Here is a 22,505-nt window from a genome sequence, read left to right on the forward strand (position 1 = left end):
GAGCAAAACATTTTTAAAATATATATGGACATGTTGTAAAACATTAATTTAATTTAGGAATGTTATTAATAAAAAATTATAAAAATAAAATACCTGTCTCTTAAATTAACAATTAAACAGGTAAATGTATGTTTTGCCCCATCTATCGACATCAGTGCTAAACTTACTAGGCGAATCTCGAACCGCATTATAATTTTTTACAGAAAACTAGATTTATATTGAGATATTTCATAATATCTAATTTAGTAAATAACCTGGTATAACAATTAAATTACCGTTTATGGGACTAGCTCATATAGACAAACCAGAATTTATCAAATATATAGTGTGTGTATCTATTGGCGACTAACCAAAACATATTTGAAATAGACTCTAAGTTTTACAGAATACTTTATCATATAGTATAGTATTTTAAAATAAATAATAGTGTATATTTAAATTATTCTATATGGACATTAATCAAATCAAAATATTATAAATATACTTTAAATCGCGATATTAATGACAAATTCACAAAACTACTTCAAATCAGCTGATTTCGGTTTGTTGACATCGTCGAGATGACAGTCCCATCGTACCCTTTAAATTCTTGTTTTTAAATGTATGAAAATAACTTGTTTGACGTTAAGTATTCCTGATAACAAACAATTTTAATAAACTCGTATTAAAATATGATAAAACACCTTATCACCTGCCACATATTCGAATTCTAACCTATTAAATCGATCTCAAATAAACAAATATATTTCAGGATATAAATATGATAAAATGGTAAAATAGAAACTTGAAAATGTTCAAATTAGAATCATATATAACTCCTATTATATTAAGTTATGTAAACAGATACGTTAATAATTTTAAAACCGAAGATTCTCAGGTAAACATCAAAGTTTGTTTAGGCATTATTTATTATTTATTAAATGGTTATAGGTGTCATTATGGGGTGGTGATGCAACTTTTCACAATCTAGAATTAAATCTTGAGGTTCTCGAACAGGAACTTCAACTACCTTTCAGTTTTGTATCTGGTAATATTAGAGAATTATCCATTCACGTACCATGGACAAAAATTGCTTCAGAACCAATTCGGATCACTATAAATACCATAGGTTGTATTATGTTAATTTGGAGGAGATTTCAATAATGTACTGATTATTTTTTTAGAATGTATATTAAATTTGAAAGGGAAAGGGTCAGTTAAAACACCTCAGAGACAAAAAGCAAAAGAGAAAAAGTCTGCAGGGCAGAGGTATTTATTTTTTTCTATGTACATTTTATTTTGACAGTTTCATCTTTTGTAGTAAAGCTGTAGAAGCACCACCTGGTTATATTCAGTCACTAATTAACAAGATTGTTAGTAACATATGCATTTATTGTAATAATTTAATATTGAAATATGTGGAGGAGGATATTGTTCTGTCAATGAATGTAAGGCTTTTAAAATATGAAAGCGCTAATGATAAATGGGAACCGGCATATACAGGTATTTTTTCAGAAGAACATTTAAATTTCAGTAACTTACCGAAATATTTTAGATTTATCCCCTGCTCAAGTTATACTCAGAAAAGTTATTAGTGTAAATGATTTAACTTTATGTTTGGATAAACGGAATGCCTCTGGTAAAATTGAAGTGTATCAGGAACCAATGTTATACAGGTTAGATTGATTAATTCATTATATCCCAGTTGAATTAACTTTGTAGCCATTTTTTAGGTGTTCAATGACAATTCATTTATTAAGAAACTATCATTCTGCCACTGCTAATAAAGCTTCGATTACCAGGCTTGATATATATTGCAACAAGTTAGTATCTTCATAGTGTTACTGTTTGTTTTGATTTTATTCTTGTTTGTTGCAGTATGGAGTTCAGTATGACTGAGCAACAAGTGCCCATGTTAATGAGGTTATTAATGTTGCTTTATGCCCTTCAACAGAAACAGCTTAAGCCAGAGGAGGGCTCACTAACAGATGCAGTGGGAAGTTGCAATGATCTTAGAAATGGTTGCTATTAAATACTATATATGTAATTATGTAATTTAATGTATGATATGTACAGATAATCCAGAAAATAATGAGACTTGGACTGGTTGGGCATGGTCTTATGTATCATCAGTCCTGCCAACACCATGGGATAGTGAGTGGAATGATGAGGATTTCAGTGATCATAAGGGTCATACTTTACAATTTGGATTGTATGTCGATCGTGCTTCTATAACTTTTAAGGTATATTAGTGAAAATTTATTTAGAACAACGTCTCATATAATTACACTATAGGTGTCAGAACCATCAACTGATAAGACATATTATCATCACAAGAAGCTGCGATATTGGCCCATGCTCACGTTAAACTTGCAAGGAATTTACAGTGATACCATTATACATGGTTTGCAATGGTTTAATTGCACAGGAGGGGTGAGTGAAGCTACTCTTATCCCGGCGGGACATTGCAGCTGTGGTTCACTCGAAGTAAATGAGAGCACCGCGCCATATTTAAAAATAGGTGCCTCCTCCAATTATCATAAAAGTGACTCGTTGTTTGATGCCGATGCGGTGGAAAATAAGGGAGAAAGGAGGCACTACAACACATCCTGGGAGCACCACATGATGACTAACACCGAATCGGTCTTGTTGGAGAGAACCCCCGCGTTCGCCTTTGACTATTTGTACCAGCTTGTGGTTCCTGATGACACTAGCAGCGATATTTTATCAGAACTGGGCAGTAACTACGAATTTAGGTACCAACTTTAACTAACATTGGAAAACAGCCGAACCTTACCGTTTCATCTCTTTTAGCAACTTATCGGAGACTTCCGCGCTGCGTCTTTGCGTAGGACCTCTACGACTACGCGTTTGCTCGGGATTATTTCATCGATTTAGCACCCTCCTCATGGCGGCGTCATTCTACGATTATCCTCCCTATTACACTCCAAAACTAGACGTTTCTATTCAAGATTTGCTACCGCCATCAGAAGACGATTTCGATGCTCTGATCGAATTCATACCCACTAGAAGTATGAGGCTGACTTTCTTCGCGCCCCAGATCGAACTTGATTTAATGGATCATCCCTTTTTTGAGCCAAACAAATTTGTTATGTTTAAAAGAAACAAGGTAAGTATTCATCAATGTCTTAACTGTAATGTTCATTTAAAATAATCTTAGAAAGCAGCAACATCAAGCATGCCTACCTCTTCATCTACATTGCCTAAAATTACCATTGAGTGCCAATTTATTGACATGAGCGCTCAGTATCCCATGTATGTAAATAGACTGGTGCACACCACGTGTCAACTACCCGAACCCCCGGAAAAGTTGTTTAATGCTTGCTATACGAAGAGGAGCATCAAAATCGTGGGATTATTAAGTCGACTGGTGATCAACCCGATGTGTCAGAGTATCATACTGACTCCTAGTTCGATGTCTTACAGGTTCTTATACCCCGCCACTAAAAGTTGGTAAAAATGTTGACGCTCCTCTTTCAGTGTTAAAACAATTTTGAAACCCCAGTACTGGACGAATTTCAACATAACACATAACGAAGTTGTGTTCGAAAGCGAAAGCGTGACCCTCAACGCAACAAAGGCCAAGCTTCTGGTGGTATACAATATCATCGAGAAAATGTTGTCGAAAGAGTCTGACCCGGTGGGTAAAAGCATCTACAGTTCCAGCTTGCTCACCGATGCTTGTAGAGATTTTGGTAAATGAGGGTATCAAAACGGGACTCGCTCGTAACTTTTTGTTAATTCCAGGATTTCCTTACATGGAAATTTGTATTGAAGGCATGAGGTTTCAAAAAGTAACGACAAACTCTACGGAATCACTGAACATGAGCCTAGAATGTATAAGAGCCTTTGTGTTTGAGTCGGTTGATGCGAAGAACAATTTGAGGATTAGTAAGGGTATGGCGGCCTCGGATATACAACAGGTGTTATTTTTATCGGGTCCCGAGGGAACCACTTTTAAAGAATCCGACACTCAGCATAAAAAAAGGTATTCTCTATAGCAGAACGCTCCTAATGTAGCCCACATCTTAACGTACCTTCATTGTTTCAGCGAGATACCAGAGAACATACCTCTGCTAACAATAACTTTGCAGTATCCATTACAACCAACATTACAAAAGCACGCACCAATAGTAATTTTCAATTTACGGGAAGTTCGGATCTGCATCGATCCTCTCTTATGCAAATGGTTCCTGTATACTCCCAAAAGCTTCCTGTTCAAGTAAGACAATGAACGCGCCTTGTAGGAATTTTTAATTGATGAACGTTTTAGCGATATCCAAGACAGTCCACCTCTAACCAAAATAAAACCTTTGTCTGAAGCCAGCATTAGTGGTATTGAGACTTCAAGAAAATTCAGCTCGCATCAAATAGGATCGGTACACAGTAGTTCGGACAGAGATCATAAAACCGTACTGGCTAGGAAATTATCGATGGAAAACAATAACGATGGTCATTCTGTTGATGTAGGTTTTTTTTTCAGTTTGGACGGGTCGATGTTGGTGGCTGTGTTATTTTTGCAGGATCTGTTTAAACTATTGTTTATTAATAAAGCCAAACCAAATATATATATATATATATATATATATATATATATATATATATATATATATATATACACTTCTATATAAATATATATATATATATATATATATATATATATATATATATATATATATATATATATAATTATGTTTCTAATCAACATCTACTAGCCCTTCTTTAAAAGCTTTTGTTGTGTTATTTGGTGATGTTCAAGTTTTTCCTTTCCAGATGCAGGAACGAGTGTATAATGTATTGAAGACTTGGTTTGATGTATGGAAAGGAATATATCTTTGCGGGAATATATCGCAATGTAGCATATATTTCCCGACAGTATCGTTATCAGCTATAGGATCACAAGGTAACATCGGTTCAGTAACTAAAAAATATCGATTATTTTTGTTATGCGAGCAAAAAATAAGCATACAAAATCAGATAATCTCTGTGACAGTTTAGTATTTCTGCGCAGGCATACAAGAAGCTGTCGAGGACATTGTCAACAAATCAAACCCTCCTGATATTATGGTGATTACCCTGCCTTTTGCTAATATAAGAAGCGCCCAAAGGCAAAGCATTAAAAGTTACCTCAAGGAACTTCCAATTACATTACCAAGTTCGTTGTGGTCACCAGGTAAAATTACTGTATATTATAGTGCTTTTTGGTGATGTGTTGTGTTTTATAGATAAGTCTAGTTTTCCGTGGACTATGTCTGTGTCCGACTTATCTTGTTACACCATACAAGCAGGAAAAAAATTAACTTTTCTGAAACCCGTAACGCTTAGCGCTACAGTGGGATTATCTACAAGACCCTCCAAATCAACGCCAACTTCTGGCAATGAGCCAGAGAGTGGGAACAGTAACTTTAGCCAAGGTTTATAGTTTAGTTTTTATTGTATATGTATATTTTATTGTTTAATTATATTTTCATTTACTTTGTCTTGAAGGTAACAAAGACGACTTAAGTGGAACCAGCACAACTACTCAGAAAAGAAAAGAATCCAAAAACACCAATTTAAGTTCTGCCAGTGCAGGAAACCCGCGGCATTGGAGAAATAGCAGCGGCAGTGCACCAAACAGTCCTAATAATCAGGTAATGAATACTGACTCTGCAGAATTGAAAAATACCTCCACCAAAGTGGATATTGGTTATTTGGGTATGAGTTAATACATTAGTTATTTATGAAAATTATTAATAACTATATTTTCAGGTATATGTGTCCATATTGATATGACTCCAGTCATTATATCCACGTCAGAAGTACAAGTATATCTTTTTGCCAGCATTCTCTATGGCCTGATGGAGGTGGCTCAAAATCTATTACCTCTTCCCAAAAACAAAACTAGCGGTAAGACGCCTCCACCTGATGTGATACCAACATCATTAATTACTAAAGGTATACATCAAGTTTTTGTTCTTAAGTTGATCTAGCTTACTTGACACTATAACCCATAATATTAGGCAGTACCACCATTTCTCCCACAGTGCAGAATGATGACACAGAGCATTCAAGTCAAAAAACCCCACCACTGAATGAAGCTGCGATCGCTAACGTTGTGCTAGATCATGAGTCTGTTAAGTTAACGGCATGGATACAGTGGACTATCACCAGATTTACCATAGAGCTGCTTTCCTGTCCTTTTAAAGGTTATTTTTCTCCTTTAGGTCTTTTTATTTGAAATATGTGTGAAACAAATAATTTCTTATTATTAGACAATGAATCAGAGGCGGAGTCTTCTCAGCCCAAATTAAAATTAATACTGGACGCCGAAGACATCGTCAGCTCGCTGGATTTTCAAAGCGTCTACCTGAAAATTAAAAGTAAAATTGGTTCAGCTTCGATCAGGCACTTCGAGCGGTCCTCTCCTAGTGCCAACTGGGTTGCTGGCCCGTTCACGGGTATAGTGATGAGACTAAGGGAAGATTTATCGCCGGGCCAGAGACAAGAAGATAATAGTTTAATTAGCGTGGTTTTAACAAGAGCCAGCTGTCAACATACTCATACATTATGGGGAGCAGTAAGGAAGAAGGATAAGGGTGAGTTAAATGTAGAATAAGAGCGGATGGGATTTTTTAGTATGATTTTCTCAGACAAAAAGGACAACGCCCCACAAGTGCTCTCACTATCGAGATACATCACGGAAATAGTGATCAATATCCAGCCGATGGACTTTATCGTTTCACTGAGTACATTGAGGAGTTTTTACTTAGTTTTGGTCAGTGTTTGCTGCTCTTATTTTCACGTGACAAAAAGCTTATCGAAATTAATTTATAGATTCCTTTATTGAACATACCAGTTAACACTTTAGACTCTGAGAAACCCGATTCGGTATCGAGCAACAGTTTCTTACAGTCGATCAATAATCAAACGTTGCCTCTGGCCTATTTGGACTGTCAAGATATTAGGATTATTATGCCGTCAGCTGATTTACTAGGTATGGACATATTTCATTGGAATTCATATTTTATCAATTATATTTTTATGAATTTATGCATTTATTAAAAATAAACAAATAGTATGTGTATGTATCATTGATTTGCACTGGTTATAAAGCCTACGATAACAAGTTTATTAAAATGAAGCTCTATATTAGGTAGTGGTGGTCTTCATGACTCCTTGGTATTCCAACTTCAAAAGATTAATCTCAGTCCGCAAGCAGTGAACCCCATATGTCGTACTCCTATTCGATCGGACATTTACGATCAAGCTGCACATGCTCGCATCTTGAACGTTCCTGGTAAAGTAATCATTATTTTCTTCTGTCAAAAAAATATGATTCGTTTTTAGGCAGTGACGTAGAAGATCGGCAGTATCAGATGGACTTGATCGGGTTATCTTTATCGACAGGCATATGGGACGACATTCATGCGGTACTTTCACCGAAGAACAACGCCCTCTCGGACTTACGAGGAATGAGCGAGAATCCAGCTTTGGAGTGGAATATTCTCGAGCAGGGGCAGCCCAACCATACACCAACCCTTAACCTAAGATGTATCGTGGAGAAGTAAGTTTGGAATTCGATGCTTATCGTTGATGGTACTTACTGTTGTGTTGCAGATTCGACATATCTCTTATAGCCGCGCCCGCTATGATATACAAAGATAACACCACGATTTGCGGCCATGCTGTCGAAGTCAACTTCGTATCCGACATTTCCGTCAATCTGTCTCTTCATCAAATTAAAATTTTATCTGCTGTATTGAATGAATTCGTCGTATTAATTACCCCCCTCATCCTCCAGGTAATTTTATTTTCCCACAGTAGATGTTCGTACCTAATCGGTTTATGGTTATTAGGATGGCATGTTAAAGAAACCTAAAATCAACTTCCCTTACACCAGAGTCGAATCATTCCGGTTGGAAAAAGGGTCCGAAAAGGAAGTCGCCGTGATCGAAGGTTTGAATAAAGATTCCGGTATCGAGACATCCGATGTTAAAAGCGTGCAATCGTTGAAAGGTCAGGGAACTATCTTGAGGCAGAGCTCTGAGAGTGACAAGCAGTATATTTTCCCCAGACCTCCGAATACTGTGTCTTATGTGTACCATTCGGTGCCTCTCGAGATTTTACTTGCCGCTGGTAGGATTAGTTTTACCCTGTACAGCGCGGAAGACGAACGAAACACCTTCATCAAGTACAAGGGAAAGAAAAAGAAGTCATACAAGAAGGTGATATATTGAAACGCGGTGGCAGAGAATCGTTATATCTTATTCCATTGTAGGCTGATGAAGATCAAGGCTATGAAGCATCGGAAGAAAGCACAGACGATCGAGCGGATAACCACAAGAAATATAATCCTTTATTTTATGTCTGCATCAATCAACCCAACTTGTTTTTCATAAAGCAACAATTAGGACGAAAGTTACAGGTAACATGCAACATCATCTCAGTTGAGCCCCAGTTTTCAGTCTAACGCTCTGTTTTCTAGCTTTCATGTTTTGACGTTAAACTAAAACTAAGCGGACCAGAATATCCAGCCGTCAATCACGTTCCAAACGAGACTGATTTCCCGGTAAGTTTGCTGGAAACAAAGAAAGGATCACCCAACCCTAGCAACGGGATATTTCCTGCTTTTTTCATATTGAGGTTTATAAAAGGTTAGAGTACAGTATTCAGCATCTTTATACAAATAAATAAACTATTTGCTGTCGTCAGGTGTTGGTAAGAAATCGAAGATTGAGCTGGACATATCAAAACCGACCAAAATCCTATGCAAGACGTCCAAGTGGAGTTATTTGCTGTCTATCAAAGATAAAGTAGTTGATACCTTCAAAAGTGGAGGTGGTAGCGATAGTTTTATGATCCTCTTGGAAGCCACTGCCAATAAACAATCCCCTAAAATGGATAATCAGAGAACCTCTCGAGTGAGTGACACCTACGGTAAATTTCAAGAAATTCGAAATATTTTGGGTATGTCTATACTGTTGAAAAGAACTTTACGTGTAAATAATTGTGTCATTTTAAGGAAATACCAGTGCGGTCTCGGTAAACTTTGACCAAATAGTTTTTGCTCTATCATCAGAAAGTGGCCACGAACTTCATCTCGCTACGCAAAAACTGAAGAGTCATCTGGCACTCAACATGAGACCAGAAAAGCTCTGCCTCGTGACTACTTTCGAGTGTCTAACCTTGACGGTGATACACGAGAGCTTCAGGAAACTGCTCCTGAATCCTTGGACGGTTACTTTTGATGTGTGCGTGTTTTGGGAGTCCTGGCAAGATAATGATAGCGATCCTCAGGTGAAATATCACCTCTTTTGAGTAATACTGCTTAACGACTTTCCATTATCATTATTCAGATTCAAATAACAATGGAGAGCGATTGCATCGCTATAGATGCAACTGCTGAACACCTAAAGTGCGTGGAAATGGTAATGAAGGATGTCAACGAGTTTGTATCGATGTTACCACAAAAAGAATCAACAGTTAGTGCAGTAGAGTCACTAGTGAAAGTCGATAGAGATCAGTACTACAAGGATGACTTAAGGGCCGGCGCTTTTCAGTTTATCGACTCCAACACGGACAATTCTGATGAAATGCCTTTACCCTATCAGGTAATCTGTTTTTATTAAAACACATTAAACGTTAGTTGATTTCTCCCTGTTATAGGTAATGTTCTGGTCGAAAACTATCTCAGCGATGGCCTGGAAATATCCCCAACCTCGTGCCCTGACCAAGGTCCGAGTGTATCCAGTTCCCTATAAGATGGCATTGGACTCGCAAGATAACATCATGATGCTTTGCCATTTAGAATACTGGTCCGAATGCAGGAATTGCTATTTACCATACACGCAGTTTTATTTGTCAGAAAGCGAAGTGTGTCATTTGAATTTACCGAATACTTGTCCGAAAATGATCGTTGCCAGCGTTTGGAGGGTGAGTTTAGCTGATATTATTCTAGGTATGGATGGATGATTCGACGACATTTTATAGGTCGTAATAACAGCCATTGATGAGAACACTGAAGAAAATATAATCCATAATGTAGCGATATCACCACGAGCACTAGCGGCGTGTATGAGGATCGATTCGTACTTCAATAAATCCTTAATTCCGAGCTTAACGGCTGCTTTATATATAACCAAGATAGAATTAGCACTGTACAATTACTTTCCTAAGTGGGAGAATATCAAACTACCAGATATCTTGAAAAAATACTCGCCCGACTATGCATTCCCCACGAACCAGAGGTTTTTAACGTTGTCTGTCGACAATTTAAGTTCATATGTCTCTACATGGAACTTCAATATCTTTTCTACCGAAATATCCGGAGCGCTCAGCTCGAACGTATTGGATTATGCTTTTCTGACCCAGCAAAGTTTTTTGGGTAAGTAATAATTGGACTTTTGGGTTTAGGAGGAGGTACATCATTTAAATTCAACAGACCCATTTACATGCAAATTGGAATTTTGTTTACACGATGGTTTTCAATGCAACGTCATCTCCAAACCAATGCAGGTGAACTTTGGTCCAAGCGTAGCCCATACTCTGGCCGTCAGTTCACAGATTTGGACCCAGAACAGTTTGCTTGATGACAATGCCATCGCAGAGTTTGTGATTGTAACGAGAACGGTCATTTGTAACGATACCAACGTTGGTATACGACTCGCTCAGTGGGGAACTGAAGAGGACATTCTACTACCCTCCAGAAAGTTTAACTTATATACATGGCGTTCACAGAAGAAAAAGCAGTATTTACGGTAATTAAAAATGTTAAATCTATTAAAGAGAGAACATCCATATACATCGTTTCGTGTTATTCAGAGTGGCGATTGAAGAAACCGACTGGGTCTGGTCTAAGGCATTTTCCATCTCAGAAACGGGGAGACAAGTGATAAATTTCAACGGCGAGAAGAATATTACCATGTACGTCGTCGTGAAAGATTTATCGAAAACACAAAAGCAGGTGACCTTCTTTGGTCAACTGATCGTCTACAATATGCTGTCGGAGCACTTCGAAATGAAAGTGGTGGAGGCAGTAACGGAGAACAAAGAGAATGAGTTTAGGAACGCCCCGAATCATATCGCTCCGGCCAGAAGCAGCGCCCCCAGTATTTTCGTAAATAACAGGAGGACTTATTTCTTGAGACTGAGGTTCTACGGTTTGGATTCAGCGTGGACTGGTGATATTCCCCTAAGAGAGCATGCTGTCGGTTGGTATTTCTTTAAACGACAATTTTCGATTGGTGATTTTTTTATTATCAGATTCACAGCCTTGGTTGGTTAAAGTCCCACTTAAAGAACGTGGCCATTTTCTCTCTATATGGTGTCGAATCTTCATACAGGACTTTCAGAAGAGCAAACGAATTTTAGCCGTGCTATGGCCTCTGTTTATGGTGAAGTCTAATTTGCCGATGAGTGTCAACGTTCACATCGAGACCCCCACGCTGAAGGTTCATCTGGATTCGGTGGTAAATGGGAAAGGAGAACCTCAACAGCTTTATTGTCCAGGAACGATTGATCATTCTCATCAAATTACATTCCAGTTAGAATCAGGTATATGTCAGGCGATGGTTTCATTTTATTTTCTGCAAAGGCTGATTTTTTTTAGAAAATACTAGTAACGCCAATAATCCCTATGTACCGTTGAATTACAGCTTGGTGGATCAACAAAAGTTTTTCAAGAGATTTTTATCTGAAGATATAGATAATGTTTTGGAATCGTTGAATTCTTGTTTCGATTCGAAATGGCCCTATTTCGGCGACGACCTAGATGACATCGAATGGATTGTGGATGATAATCAACCATTAACACACGTCCAAGTCAAGTAGGTCTAAACCATCGTTAATTTAGTCGATATTGTTCTTGATTTTCATAGATATCAAAATTCCTCCAAATATTCCTGTGCTTTACTGGTCGAACTACTGCCATGGTGTTTGATGGTCAATACTTTAGGAACGCCGATATCTCTCATGCTGAATGGGGTAGAATTGTGTAGACTCCCGCATCATGGTATAATGGCACCGCCTAAACTGGAAGAAAATTTTCATTTGGGGGTGTCTAAAGGAAATGAGTGGTTCTTCTCCGGGCCATTACAACTGGCCAAGAGTGATTGGAGTCAAAGTTTCTACATGCCGAAGATAACTGGTATAAGACCTTAATGAGACCTCTCCATTGAGAACTTATGTTTTTGTGTTATTTTCAGGAACTATCCCATTAGAAGGTATAATAAAGTGTTCCATAAGATGTGAAACATACGTCTCTATTGTATCAATAACCAGTTTGATTTCAAACGAGATACGGTTACTAAAAGTATCCTCCACTCATGTTATATCTAACTATTTATCAACACAGATCAACGTTGTATGTCTGGCCGTACCGGACACAAAAGATATGGTGGAGCTTACTGCTGAGCTTGATAAAATATGTTTCACTGTGGCACCTCAATTACAAAAAAGGTAAAATCTAAAGATCTGACGTAAAGACGATCATTTATGATGCTTTTTTGTAGTCATTGTGGAATACCTATACTCCAATGGTTTGTCGTCAATTTGCCCGTTGACACTGCTAATGTAGAGTACGCCTTATATATGATATTTTCAGTAGACCCGACACTAGGATGGTCTAGTCCTATACGAGTAGATAAACCTCTAATGCGCAAATCATTTTCGGTGCAAAACCAGAATTTGTCGGTATGCATAACTCCATCAATGTGTTTCATCCTCAGTAACACTCATGCTATGTTTTTAGATACCCGCTGTTCTTACAGCTCAAGAGATTAAGGGTCAGATATATCTAGCTATTCACAACGATCCTCGTCCTCAAGTTTTCATCGAAAACAAAACCAAAGTTAATTTTTACTGTGGGCAGGCTTTACCCGATGATAGTGATGTGGTCAAAGAGTCGGATCATTTTCGGTAGGATTCTAATGGTGTCCATTATCGCTGTTTCCTTATTTATATTTTTTAGACACGCTTATAAAATTAGGAGCATGTCGAGTGTTTACTATAACATGCCTGGCATATCGGAAAAGTTTCCGGAGCTGCCCCAGACGTATTTCTCTGAAAAACTGTCTCTGGGTTACAATGATGGTAGGTTCATGTTTCAGAGATTTTTCGGTTTTTGATTAATGTTTTCTAGATGAGAACGAACCTAGTAATATCGAATGGTCTGCTGGAGTCAGTATCGTAAATAACAACACCCTCTTTATCCGGGTCCCGTATTATGGAGATGTTAGATTGATTATACACAATACGGCATGTATCACTTTTGTAACCATTGAGAGTGGTAGTCAGGTAAACAATAATACTAACCGTAGTATGAGGTGAACCGTATAACAACATTTTGATTTGGTTTAGGTTGAGATAAGCGCCAGAGACATCAGAGTTCGATTATCCATGAGACAGGCCGAGAAGAACCAGCCTCTCTACAAGGCCAATCGCGAGTTGGAAAAATTCATCAAGAATACTGTTCATGAAGATAGTGTATCAACTATTTCTACTACCGAGTCACCCACGAAACTACCATCGTTTCAGTCTCTACCCACTGTATCTGAACATAACCAGCAGCTTCAAATAAAGAAACTGAATAGGGATCAGACCACTTGTCGTCACCTCGATCACAAAAAGACTATACTGACCAACACTATTTACATGAAGGAGGGATGGAAGAGCTTCACGTTCAATGTCTATATTCAAAGTATTGTGGTGTGCTTGTGGTCGGACGCAGAAAACGACGATAGAGAATTATTCGAGGTTTCCAGTTTGACATGCGATAATATTATGGTAGCGGCTTCTCAAACAGAGGTATATCATTACTAATTAACAGGTCAATTGAAAAGTCTCCAGCCCGACACCTAGATGGCGCTACTAAAATATCAATCCATATGTTTTTTAGTTAGCTCTAATCCTAAGCCTAAAAGATGCGAGTATAAATTTGACAGCTGTCGGATCATTAGTTTGTGAATTATAGCATTTTGAGTGAAGCAACTTTTGTTATTGTGAAAGAAATGGATAAAAAGGAATTTCGCGTGTTGATAAAATATTGCTTTTTGAAGGGAAAAAATACAGTTGAAACAAAAACTTGACTTGATGCCGATTTTTCGGACACTGCCCCAGGAAAATCAACCATCAAGGATTGGTATGCTGAGTTTAGAGGTGGTGAAATGAGCACCGAAACGGTGAACGCAGTGGACGCCCCCAAAAGAGGTTACCGACGAAAACATTTAACAAATCCACAAGATGATTTTGAATGACCATAAATTGAAATTGAATGAAATAGCAGACACTCTAAAGATATCGACTGAACGTGTACATCATATAATTCACGAATATTTGGGTATGGGAAAGCTCTGTGCAAAGTGGGTGCCGCGCGAGCTCACTTTTGACCAAAAATAACGGCGAGTTGATGATTCGGAGTAGTGTTTGAAGATGACCAAGCGTAATAAACCCGAGTTTTTGCGTTGTTATGTGACAATGGGTGAAACATGGTTCCATCATTTCTGCGTGCGTATGGAATAATGTTCATTGACTATCTTGAAAAAGGAATGACCGTCAAGAACGACTATTACATAGCGTTATTGAACGGTTTGAAGGGCAAAATCGCCGAAAAACAGCCGCATTTGAAGAAAAAGAAAGTGTTGCTTCACCAAGACAATGCACCGTGTCACAAGTCAGTGAAAACGATGGCAAAAATCCATGAATTAGTCTTCTAATTGCTTCCTCATCCACCGTATTCTCCAGATATGGCCCCCAGCGACTATTTCCTGTTCTCAGATTTTAAAAGAGTGCTCATTGAGAAAAATTTTCGTCGAATGAAGAGGTGATCGCCGAAACTGAGGCCTATTTTGAAGCAAAGGACAAATCGTACCACAAAAATGGCATGGAAAAGTTGGAGGATCGCTATAATCAGTGTATCACCCTTGAAGGGAATTATGTTAGATAAAAAAAATTGCCAAAAAAACTATTCTATTATGGTAGGTCGGGGACTTTTCAATTGACCTGTTACTATCACCCATCAGCAGATCTGTATATATATTTTGTAGCAATTGGACGTGAGGGTATCTGTATCTGATATTCAATTGGATAATCAGCTTGTTACTAGAGAGTCCTACGACTTTCCGGTGGTGCTCATAAGTCAGGAACTCAGACAGATAAAGAAAGTTAACATCCTGAACATGACTATGGAGCAACTGGTCGAAACTTTTGCACAGGACGCCATGCACGTGGCTGAGTTCGTTTTGGAGAGTTGGAGGAATGAGTCGGCTAACAAGTCGTACACAGGTATGGCTCTACATGAATAGAATTGGGAAACCTAAACATTTTTTTTGTTGTAGGAATAAAGTCACTAAAAGTAAACATCAGCCCCATTTCGTGTTTTGTCGAAGATATTTTTATAACGAGACTGATGCAACACCTGAAGACATTTAACGTTGATTTGGTTTTGTGGTCCACTCACAAAAATATTTTCAGACCGAGTAAGTTTCTGGTTATCAACCGTACTTTTTGTGGTAGTTCATGTAAAGGAAATCTACGTTTTATTCCTTTAGGTTTTAACTCCAGCTTGGTGAATGTACCAGAGCTGGTATCCTGGCAATGTGCCATTTTGGCTCATCCACTAATAATACGGAGCTTTAGTGTTAGCCCATTATCAGTATTGTTGTCCATTCATAGTTCGATGAAAATATACATTGCTCTAGATCAAAGTCCTTTACAGTTCAGCAAGTTTGAAAGAAAACGACTATATACGACGCCATACAGGTATATTAATCGTGCCAATGAAATATATGCACGTAAATTTATTGTATTTAACACAGATTAGGCCATGCCCTTACTATGCATTATTTATCTGGTGCTATTTTTGGTGCCGGTTGGGTGGTAAGCTCCTTGGAGTTGTTGGGTAGTCCAGGAGGGTTAGCTCGAGCCATGGGGACGGGTTTAAGAGACTTCGTGAGCTTACCCTATAGAGGTTTAGTGCAAGGCCCTATGGCCTTTCTAAAAGGTAGACCATCGTATCAAATTCGAGCATTCAGTTTTGATACAACATCCATTTCAGGTATCACCACAGGCTCAGCTTCGCTTATGAGACACGTTACGGCCGGAACTTTACAGTCGGTCACTAAATTGGCGTCCAGCGTCGCTCGGAACCTAGATCGTCTGACTTTGGATGAAGAACACCAAAAGAGGGCAGAGGAGCAACGTCGACAACGTCCGCAAGGTGTTGCCCAAGGTTTCATGCAGGTATTTGACGTTTATTCAAGGCAACCTTGTGGAGTCGTAATACGTATACATTTACATTGCAGGGCATGACTAATTTAGGAATAAGTCTCCTGGGAGCGGTGGGAGGTATCGCCCATCATCCGCTGCAGTCGGTTATGGCAGACGGGGCTAGTCCAAGATCGTTAGTTGCTGGAGTTGGTTTGGGGATCGTTGGAGTATTTACAAAACCACTCAGTGGCGCGGCTGAATTGGTAGCAATGACTGGACAAGGTGATTCCTCTTCATATTAGTATTAGGCATTAATTAATTTGTGTAACAATTAATTACAGGTTTACTGCAAGGAGCTGGCTGGAACTCACTACCAGATCCGCGCAGACATCCTCAAACTCAAAAAATCGGTCTGGCTACCAACTCCACCCTAAAATACTCCTGGAAATTCATGAACCTCCTCAGCAACCACATGTTGTTCGTGACCGAAGCTACCAGTTTATCGCAGGGTGCAATATATGCCGCAGTCGCCTTGATTTTAACCACGGACAACGTTGTCGTTATCGTGCTAGACGGGGACGAGGTGAATCGTGTGTTACCCTTGAAGGAACTGACCGTCATCGCCAGTAACGATCCCACGCTGCTGTCTTTGAAGCATACCCCGACGACGCCCACCAAGAAGGACCTGGAGAAGGTCGACGACGACTTGGCGATTCCCATGGATCCGGAAATGAGGGCCAGGGTTGCTGACTATGTCCGTAGTACCGTGGGTCTCCTGAATCTACCCGAGGTCGATTCCATGCATTCCGAGATCAGTATTAGCCCTTTGTCGAGCCCTACTGCCGACGAGGAAACATTGGGCGAAGCCACCGTGGTTAGTTTTTATATGAGCGCGCAAAAAATCAGATACTTCACCTGCTTATTCAATTTGGCCAAAAGACAGACGGATGGAAATCATTTTCCCGTGTTGTAATTTTAATTATGTAAATATGATCTAAGCCTCACAACAGATTGATAATATTTTTAATAAAACGTATACTAACATTCTGCATACTTACATCGGAGTTGTTTTATTGACATACACACACTGTAGATCTTACATAACTCAGTAAACAGGGAAATATCTATAGTATTAACTTTATTAGTGTTTTTGACAATATCATAACTATGAGAATGGCACTATCATATTATTGGTTGGTTTAACTGTTAGTCCCATAAGGACGAATATGACAAAACAAGTAATTTAAATATAAGTATTTCCCTGTAAATGCCTTTAAAATCAAACAAAATATTTAAGGGAATTCAAATTTATTTATTTCAAAGAAAAATTTACAATATATCTTCAGAACATAACCAAATATTGGTCGAAAATAACTAATTAATAACCAGTACATAACAATAAACCTGCGATGAAAAATCAACAAAAAATTATTAAATTGATTTTGTACTACTTATTCTTAACTTTATAAAAAAATATATAAATTTAACTAATGTTTAAGTTTACCTTGGAGACATAGATTAAGATCAGAAATTGATGGCGTGGATTACGTTTATAACTTTAGGCCACATTATCTTGGTATAAACAAAAACATTCATGGTTCAAATTCCGTATAATTCGTATTAGTACACAGATTTTTATACTGTAACTGTCAGAATTGACAACAGTTCGGTGGTTACTAGATTATACGATATTTGTTTTTTTCCCAAGTAAACGTACACGGGATTTGACCGAAATAACATTTTATGCTTAATCTAATTGTTGACAGAAATACAGCCTGAGAAAACTATAAACATAAAGGTCGCACGGAAGCGTTCGAAACAAAAAACGAACGATTTCGCACGCCACTGTGTGACATTGGTTCGGTTAGCTCGTCTAAGTCTAATGATAAATTTATAAAAAGGCTTTAATGGTAATAATATTTACACTAAATAACTTTGGTATAAAGGAGGTACATAGTCTTTGAATAGAAACATTCAAATATATTGTTTTTACTTTGATAACATTAAGAAGTAAACTTTTTATTTATTACAACTTTGTGCCCTTTAACATGTAACAATTTTCGCAGATGAATATTTGTGTTAGAATATGTGTACAATTGGATTAATTGTTTGTTTGGTTGCATACATAAAGACATTTTTATTATTTGGACTAGAAAATAGTTAAAACGTTGGTTTATTTTTTGACATTATATACGAAGAACAATTGAGTTAATTTTTTTTGTTTATTGTAAAATTTATTATTATTTCTGGCATGATATGGTTTGATAGATTTTTTATTCTATCAAGAATATATTAATAGGACAGTTATCAGTTTACACTGTACAGAGCTATGAAAAAAAGGAGGTTTTTTAAACGTTTCCTCCATAGCTTTGTCTGGGCGGCTGTAGGAAGGGACTGCGTCCTTGTGGTCCACCATTGACGGTCACTAGGGTAGTGGTGGTGACTTCGGACGTGCAGGACTCACGTTTATGGTAGTAATTAGTGGGTTGGGTGTAAAGTCTAAAACAGGCAATATTATTACACGTCAATATCTATGCGTGTATATACTGTTGTTTTTATTATTTATATCAAATTACACGTCATCAATTGGAATGCTATACAAAGCAATGTATTATATATGTGATCTGTTAACTATTGTTAGTTGTACTATTATAGAAGCGAAACATCTATAAATAGCAAACATATTAAATATTAAGTACTCTGTTTCTACTGGGCTGAAGGAACCAGAAGTATAGGGGCTATATAACTAGGACAAGTGTTTGTACTAGTTTTTGTTCTGAAATATCAGTTGATCGATTTTCTTGTTATTATAGAATTGAGGTTATTTGTTTGATTTTGTTGATAATATGGGGATTTTTTGGATTGGGATGGGTCTGCGTGGAATTTCCTGCCAGTATTACTTGAGAAATGTATTTTGAACTACTTGAAGTCTTTCCATTTCGACGATACTAATGAACCAGCACTAGTTCGAACCCTACAACTGTGCGGACTAGATTAACGGCCTGTAGAGCCAAACTTTGATGATGACAAACTATTTTCTGTTCCTACGAATGAGCGGGCAGGAATCTTCGATAGAAATGGAGGCTGAGGTGACTTCTTCAACTGCACGGTGATTTGAATGTCTTTGCGGAGATGGAATATGACGGATTGGGTTTCCGGAGGGTTGACTGGTAATCAGTTGACCGTAGTATTTAACTGAATTCGTAAGTAGTCTTCTTTGAGCGGTAGAAACGGAACATACATATGAGAAGGAATCCCTGTTTTTGTATTACTTTATTGGAATGTATTTTTTTGTATGATTTAGTCTTAAGCTGGTTGCTTGTTAAGCTAAATGTTTGGTAAGTATCAATGACTCTTGGGGAGGGGGGGTTTGCTAGTACCGGCAATTTTAGGGGGATAAGGTCGCTAGAGTACACGGGTAGAGATTTGACGAGCGAATTTTCCTCGACAAAAAGAATTACAGGTTCACGGTGATTTATATTTCACCGTACTTCTCCCCGTAGGGGGATGACACAACATACAGTCTACACAACAGTGAACTCCTCATTAAGGTGGTTTAATGTATTACCTATTGCAATTTATAAATTAGTTTTAAGATTAAATAATATTTTCCTTCCCAATTTATCCTAGTTAAAAAGAGATACAATGCTATCTGATAAGTTCGAACATGTAAACGAATCAGCCTATAAAAGTTGCCCGGTTGCCAAACGTCTGCAAAATTCTTGAAAACATTAGTTATAACAACTACAGGCTAATGTTTTAGCATTTTGATTGTTTTGATACACTTCAAATTGCTGCTTATTAATAATCAGAGTCAGAAACACATTGCGTCTCTAATCAGCTACTTTGAACAAGAACGATATTTTTGCCCGTAAAATGATTTAGATATGCCATTGATACTGTTAATACTTGTGACGGTTTTTATTGAATATATTTTTTTTCATTTTCGATTCACCGGAAAGAAAGAATCTACATATGGTGAGTAGTTTTTTAATATAAACATAATTTAATATAATTATTTCAGAGTTAACTGATTAGTACGGAAAGTATCAATAGGAAACTTAAGAGATATACAGCTCTTTGAGAAATGTAAGTCATCACTTCAAACACTGTTAGGAAATACAGTATTTAAATAGTATAAAGATAATACACGGAGAGACTTGTTATTTCAATTTGTGTATTTAGATGAGACATGGATATTTCAGAATGGGACCAATATACTCAACGGTTACTCATGGCAAAATGTTAATAAAAATAGTGTTATTATAACTAAAGTTGATGGAAAAAGGAATTCAATAGGTTTTATTTGTTATAATATTTATTAATGATTTATTGCATATATATTGTGCTTCATGCTGGAAACAGGAAGATTAATAGTACCTTCGGTGTCTATGACCTCGACCAGACACATTGAAGAAGAAATTGAGAAATTATGGAATCGTAAACAACCGTTCGATAGATTGATTGATTGAAATTGAAACTTTCTGACTATGGGATTATAATTCAATGTTGATTATTTCTAAGACAAAACAGGGTGCTGAGAGTGGAAACAACTAAAGATGAGTATATATTTAAAATATAATAACTGTAGGAAATGTTATTGTAGAGTGCGAAAGATTTATGTACATTAGATATGTGTGAAATTGTTCAGAATATATCGAACTATCAGAAAATATATCAACTGTTTTGCAGATATAGCAAATGCATTAGGGAGGATTCAATGATTAATCTGACCAAGAATGGTGTACACAGGTAGTAGCAGAAGAAATAAAAAATAATATCAAAATGACTTGACAAGGAAATACACCATCAAAGGAAACAAGAACTAAACGTGAAAAGGTAAATTGCTCTCTAATGAGAGCAAAATACATTATGAGTTAGATATACAATTGTTAATTATGTAGATTAGGCCTCCAGCGCAGAAAAACGAGCCTGGAACTTTACCTCATGGGCGGTGTTCAATGTGGGAAAAGAGTTCAATGTAAATATAATAAGATAATTATAACTTATAAATTATTGTGGCTGTATGATTATCTGTAGTTTATTCGATAATATATGCCTTGGATGTACTATATAATATTGAAATAAACTATATATATATATATATATATATATATATATATATATATATATATATATATATATATATATATATATATATGAATTGAAAAGTCCCCGGCCTACCATAGTATAACATATTTTTTGCAAAATTTTGGTTTTTTTATCCAATATAATTCCCTTCAGGTGTGATACACTGATTATAGCGACCCTCGAACTTCTCGGTACCATTTTTGTAGTACGATTTGTCCTTTGCTTCAAAATAGGTCTCAGTTTCGGCGATCACCTCTTCATTCGACGAAAATTTCTTCCCAGCCAGCATTCTTTTGAGATCTGAGAACTGGAAATCCGACGGATGAGGAAGCAATTCATGAATTTTTGCCATCGCTTTCACTGACTTGTGACACGGTGCCTTGTCTTGGTGAAGCAGCATTTTCTTTTTCTTCAAATGCTGCCGTTTTTTGGCGATTTCATCCTTCAAACTGTCTAATAACGCTATGTAATAGCCGCTGTTGATGGTCTTTCTCTTTTCAAGGTAGTCAATGAAAATTATTCCATGCTCATTCCAAAATGCAGACGCCATAACCTGCCAGCCGACTGTTGCGTTTTCCCACGCTTTGGAGCGGGTTCATCGTGTGCAGTTCACTTGGATGACTGTCGATTGGACTTCAGAGTGAAATGATGGAGCCATGTTTCATCCATTGTCACATATCGATGCAAAAACTATGTTTTCGTCGGTAACAACCTCTTTTGGGCATCCACTGTGTTAACTGTCTTCGGTGCTCATTTCACCACATCTAAACTTAGCACACCAATTCTTGATGGTTGATTTTCATGGGGCAGTGTCCGGAAACTCGGCATGAAGCCAAGTTTTTGCTTCAACTGTATTTTTTCTCTTCAAAAAGCAATATCTTATCAACACGCGAAATTCCTTTTTATCCATTTTTTTCACATTAACAAAAGTTACTTCACTCAAAATGCTATAATTCACAAACATGCATCTTTTGAGGGTTAGGGCTAACTAAAAAACATATGGATTTAATTCTAATAGCGCCATCTATGTATCAGGCCGGGGACTTTTAAATTGATCCATTATTTTGTTTCAACTAGAATTTTGTTATATGTCAAAACCAAACTGCACTAAAGTCAGAGCTGGAAAAGAAAAATTTATTATGTATGTAAACATTGCAATGTTTTGGCGTTATAAATTTTGATGACGTATGTTTATACCAACTTTGGATAGACCATAAACTAAAATGTGT

General features: G+C 37.3%; 2 protein-coding genes across 5 annotated transcripts in view; one reads left to right on the forward strand and one right to left on the reverse strand.

The window, feature by feature from the left end:
• Positions 1-537: 537 nt before the first annotated feature.
• Vps13B (Vacuolar protein sorting 13B) lies at positions 538-17,242 on the forward strand. Of its 3 annotated transcripts, none has more exons than XM_076409549.1 (53): positions 538-877; positions 931-1,108; positions 1,164-1,248; positions 1,301-1,482; positions 1,535-1,655; positions 1,713-1,802; positions 1,858-2,000; positions 2,056-2,222; positions 2,275-2,735; positions 2,794-3,109; positions 3,161-3,426; positions 3,481-3,695; positions 3,748-3,988; positions 4,052-4,222; positions 4,274-4,466; positions 4,774-4,903; positions 5,012-5,173; positions 5,226-5,414; positions 5,488-5,697; positions 5,752-5,937; positions 6,003-6,188; positions 6,255-6,578; positions 6,633-6,757; positions 6,817-6,976; positions 7,136-7,279; positions 7,330-7,546; positions 7,600-7,783; positions 7,839-8,207; positions 8,261-8,407; positions 8,468-8,636; positions 8,695-8,949; positions 9,005-9,279; positions 9,339-9,593; positions 9,649-9,915; positions 9,973-10,366; positions 10,424-10,739; positions 10,804-11,192; positions 11,245-11,535; positions 11,591-11,807; positions 11,859-12,127; positions 12,186-12,438; positions 12,492-12,672; positions 12,731-12,897; positions 12,950-13,071; positions 13,121-13,275; positions 13,339-13,785; positions 15,024-15,261; positions 15,315-15,455; positions 15,528-15,738; positions 15,795-15,979; positions 16,034-16,218; positions 16,281-16,467; positions 16,527-17,242. In XM_076409549.1, exons 1-53 carry the CDS (start codon positions 791-793, stop codon positions 17,156-17,158), a joined length of 11,850 nt encoding a protein of 3,949 aa, XP_076265664.1. In that variant the 5' UTR covers positions 538-790; the 3' UTR covers positions 17,159-17,242. The 3 variants fall into 3 exon arrangements, with proteins under 3 accessions (XP_076265664.1, XP_076265663.1, XP_076265662.1); XM_076409547.1 differs by having other exon boundaries at positions 574-601; positions 752-877; positions 15,315-15,738; XM_076409548.1 differs by having other exon boundaries at positions 6,027-6,188; positions 15,315-15,738.
• Positions 17,243-17,476: 234 nt separating this feature from the next.
• LOC143199628 (diuretic hormone receptor) overlaps positions 17,477-22,505 on the reverse strand; it is a 131,735-nt gene continuing 126,706 nt past the window's right edge. For both annotated transcript variants that reach the window (XM_076409574.1, XM_076409573.1), the window contains one exon: positions 17,477-18,684. In XM_076409574.1, the coding sequence (XP_076265689.1) occupies positions 18,534-18,684 (151 nt within the window). In that variant the 3' untranslated portion in view covers positions 17,477-18,533. The remainder of the gene's footprint in view (positions 18,685-22,505) is intronic.

This window comes from Rhynchophorus ferrugineus, unplaced genomic scaffold (genome assembly GCF_030347505.1).
Source record: "Rhynchophorus ferrugineus isolate W39M unplaced genomic scaffold, kcgeb_rfMv2 rfM7, whole genome shotgun sequence".
In the NCBI taxonomy this organism is placed as follows: domain Eukaryota; kingdom Metazoa; phylum Arthropoda; class Insecta; order Coleoptera; family Curculionidae; genus Rhynchophorus; species Rhynchophorus ferrugineus.

Coding starts and splice junctions, on each gene's coding strand:
- Vps13B (XM_076409547.1), top strand. CDS start 791: ATGTTCAAATTAGAATCATATATAACTCCTATTATATTAAGTTATGTA. Junction 1,656..1,712: donor CAGGAACCAATGTTATACAG/GTTAGATTGATT, acceptor GCCATTTTTTAG/GTGTTCAATGACAATTCATT. Junction 4,223..4,273: donor CCCAAAAGCTTCCTGTTCAA/GTAAGACAATGA, acceptor TGAACGTTTTAG/CGATATCCAAGACAGTCCAC.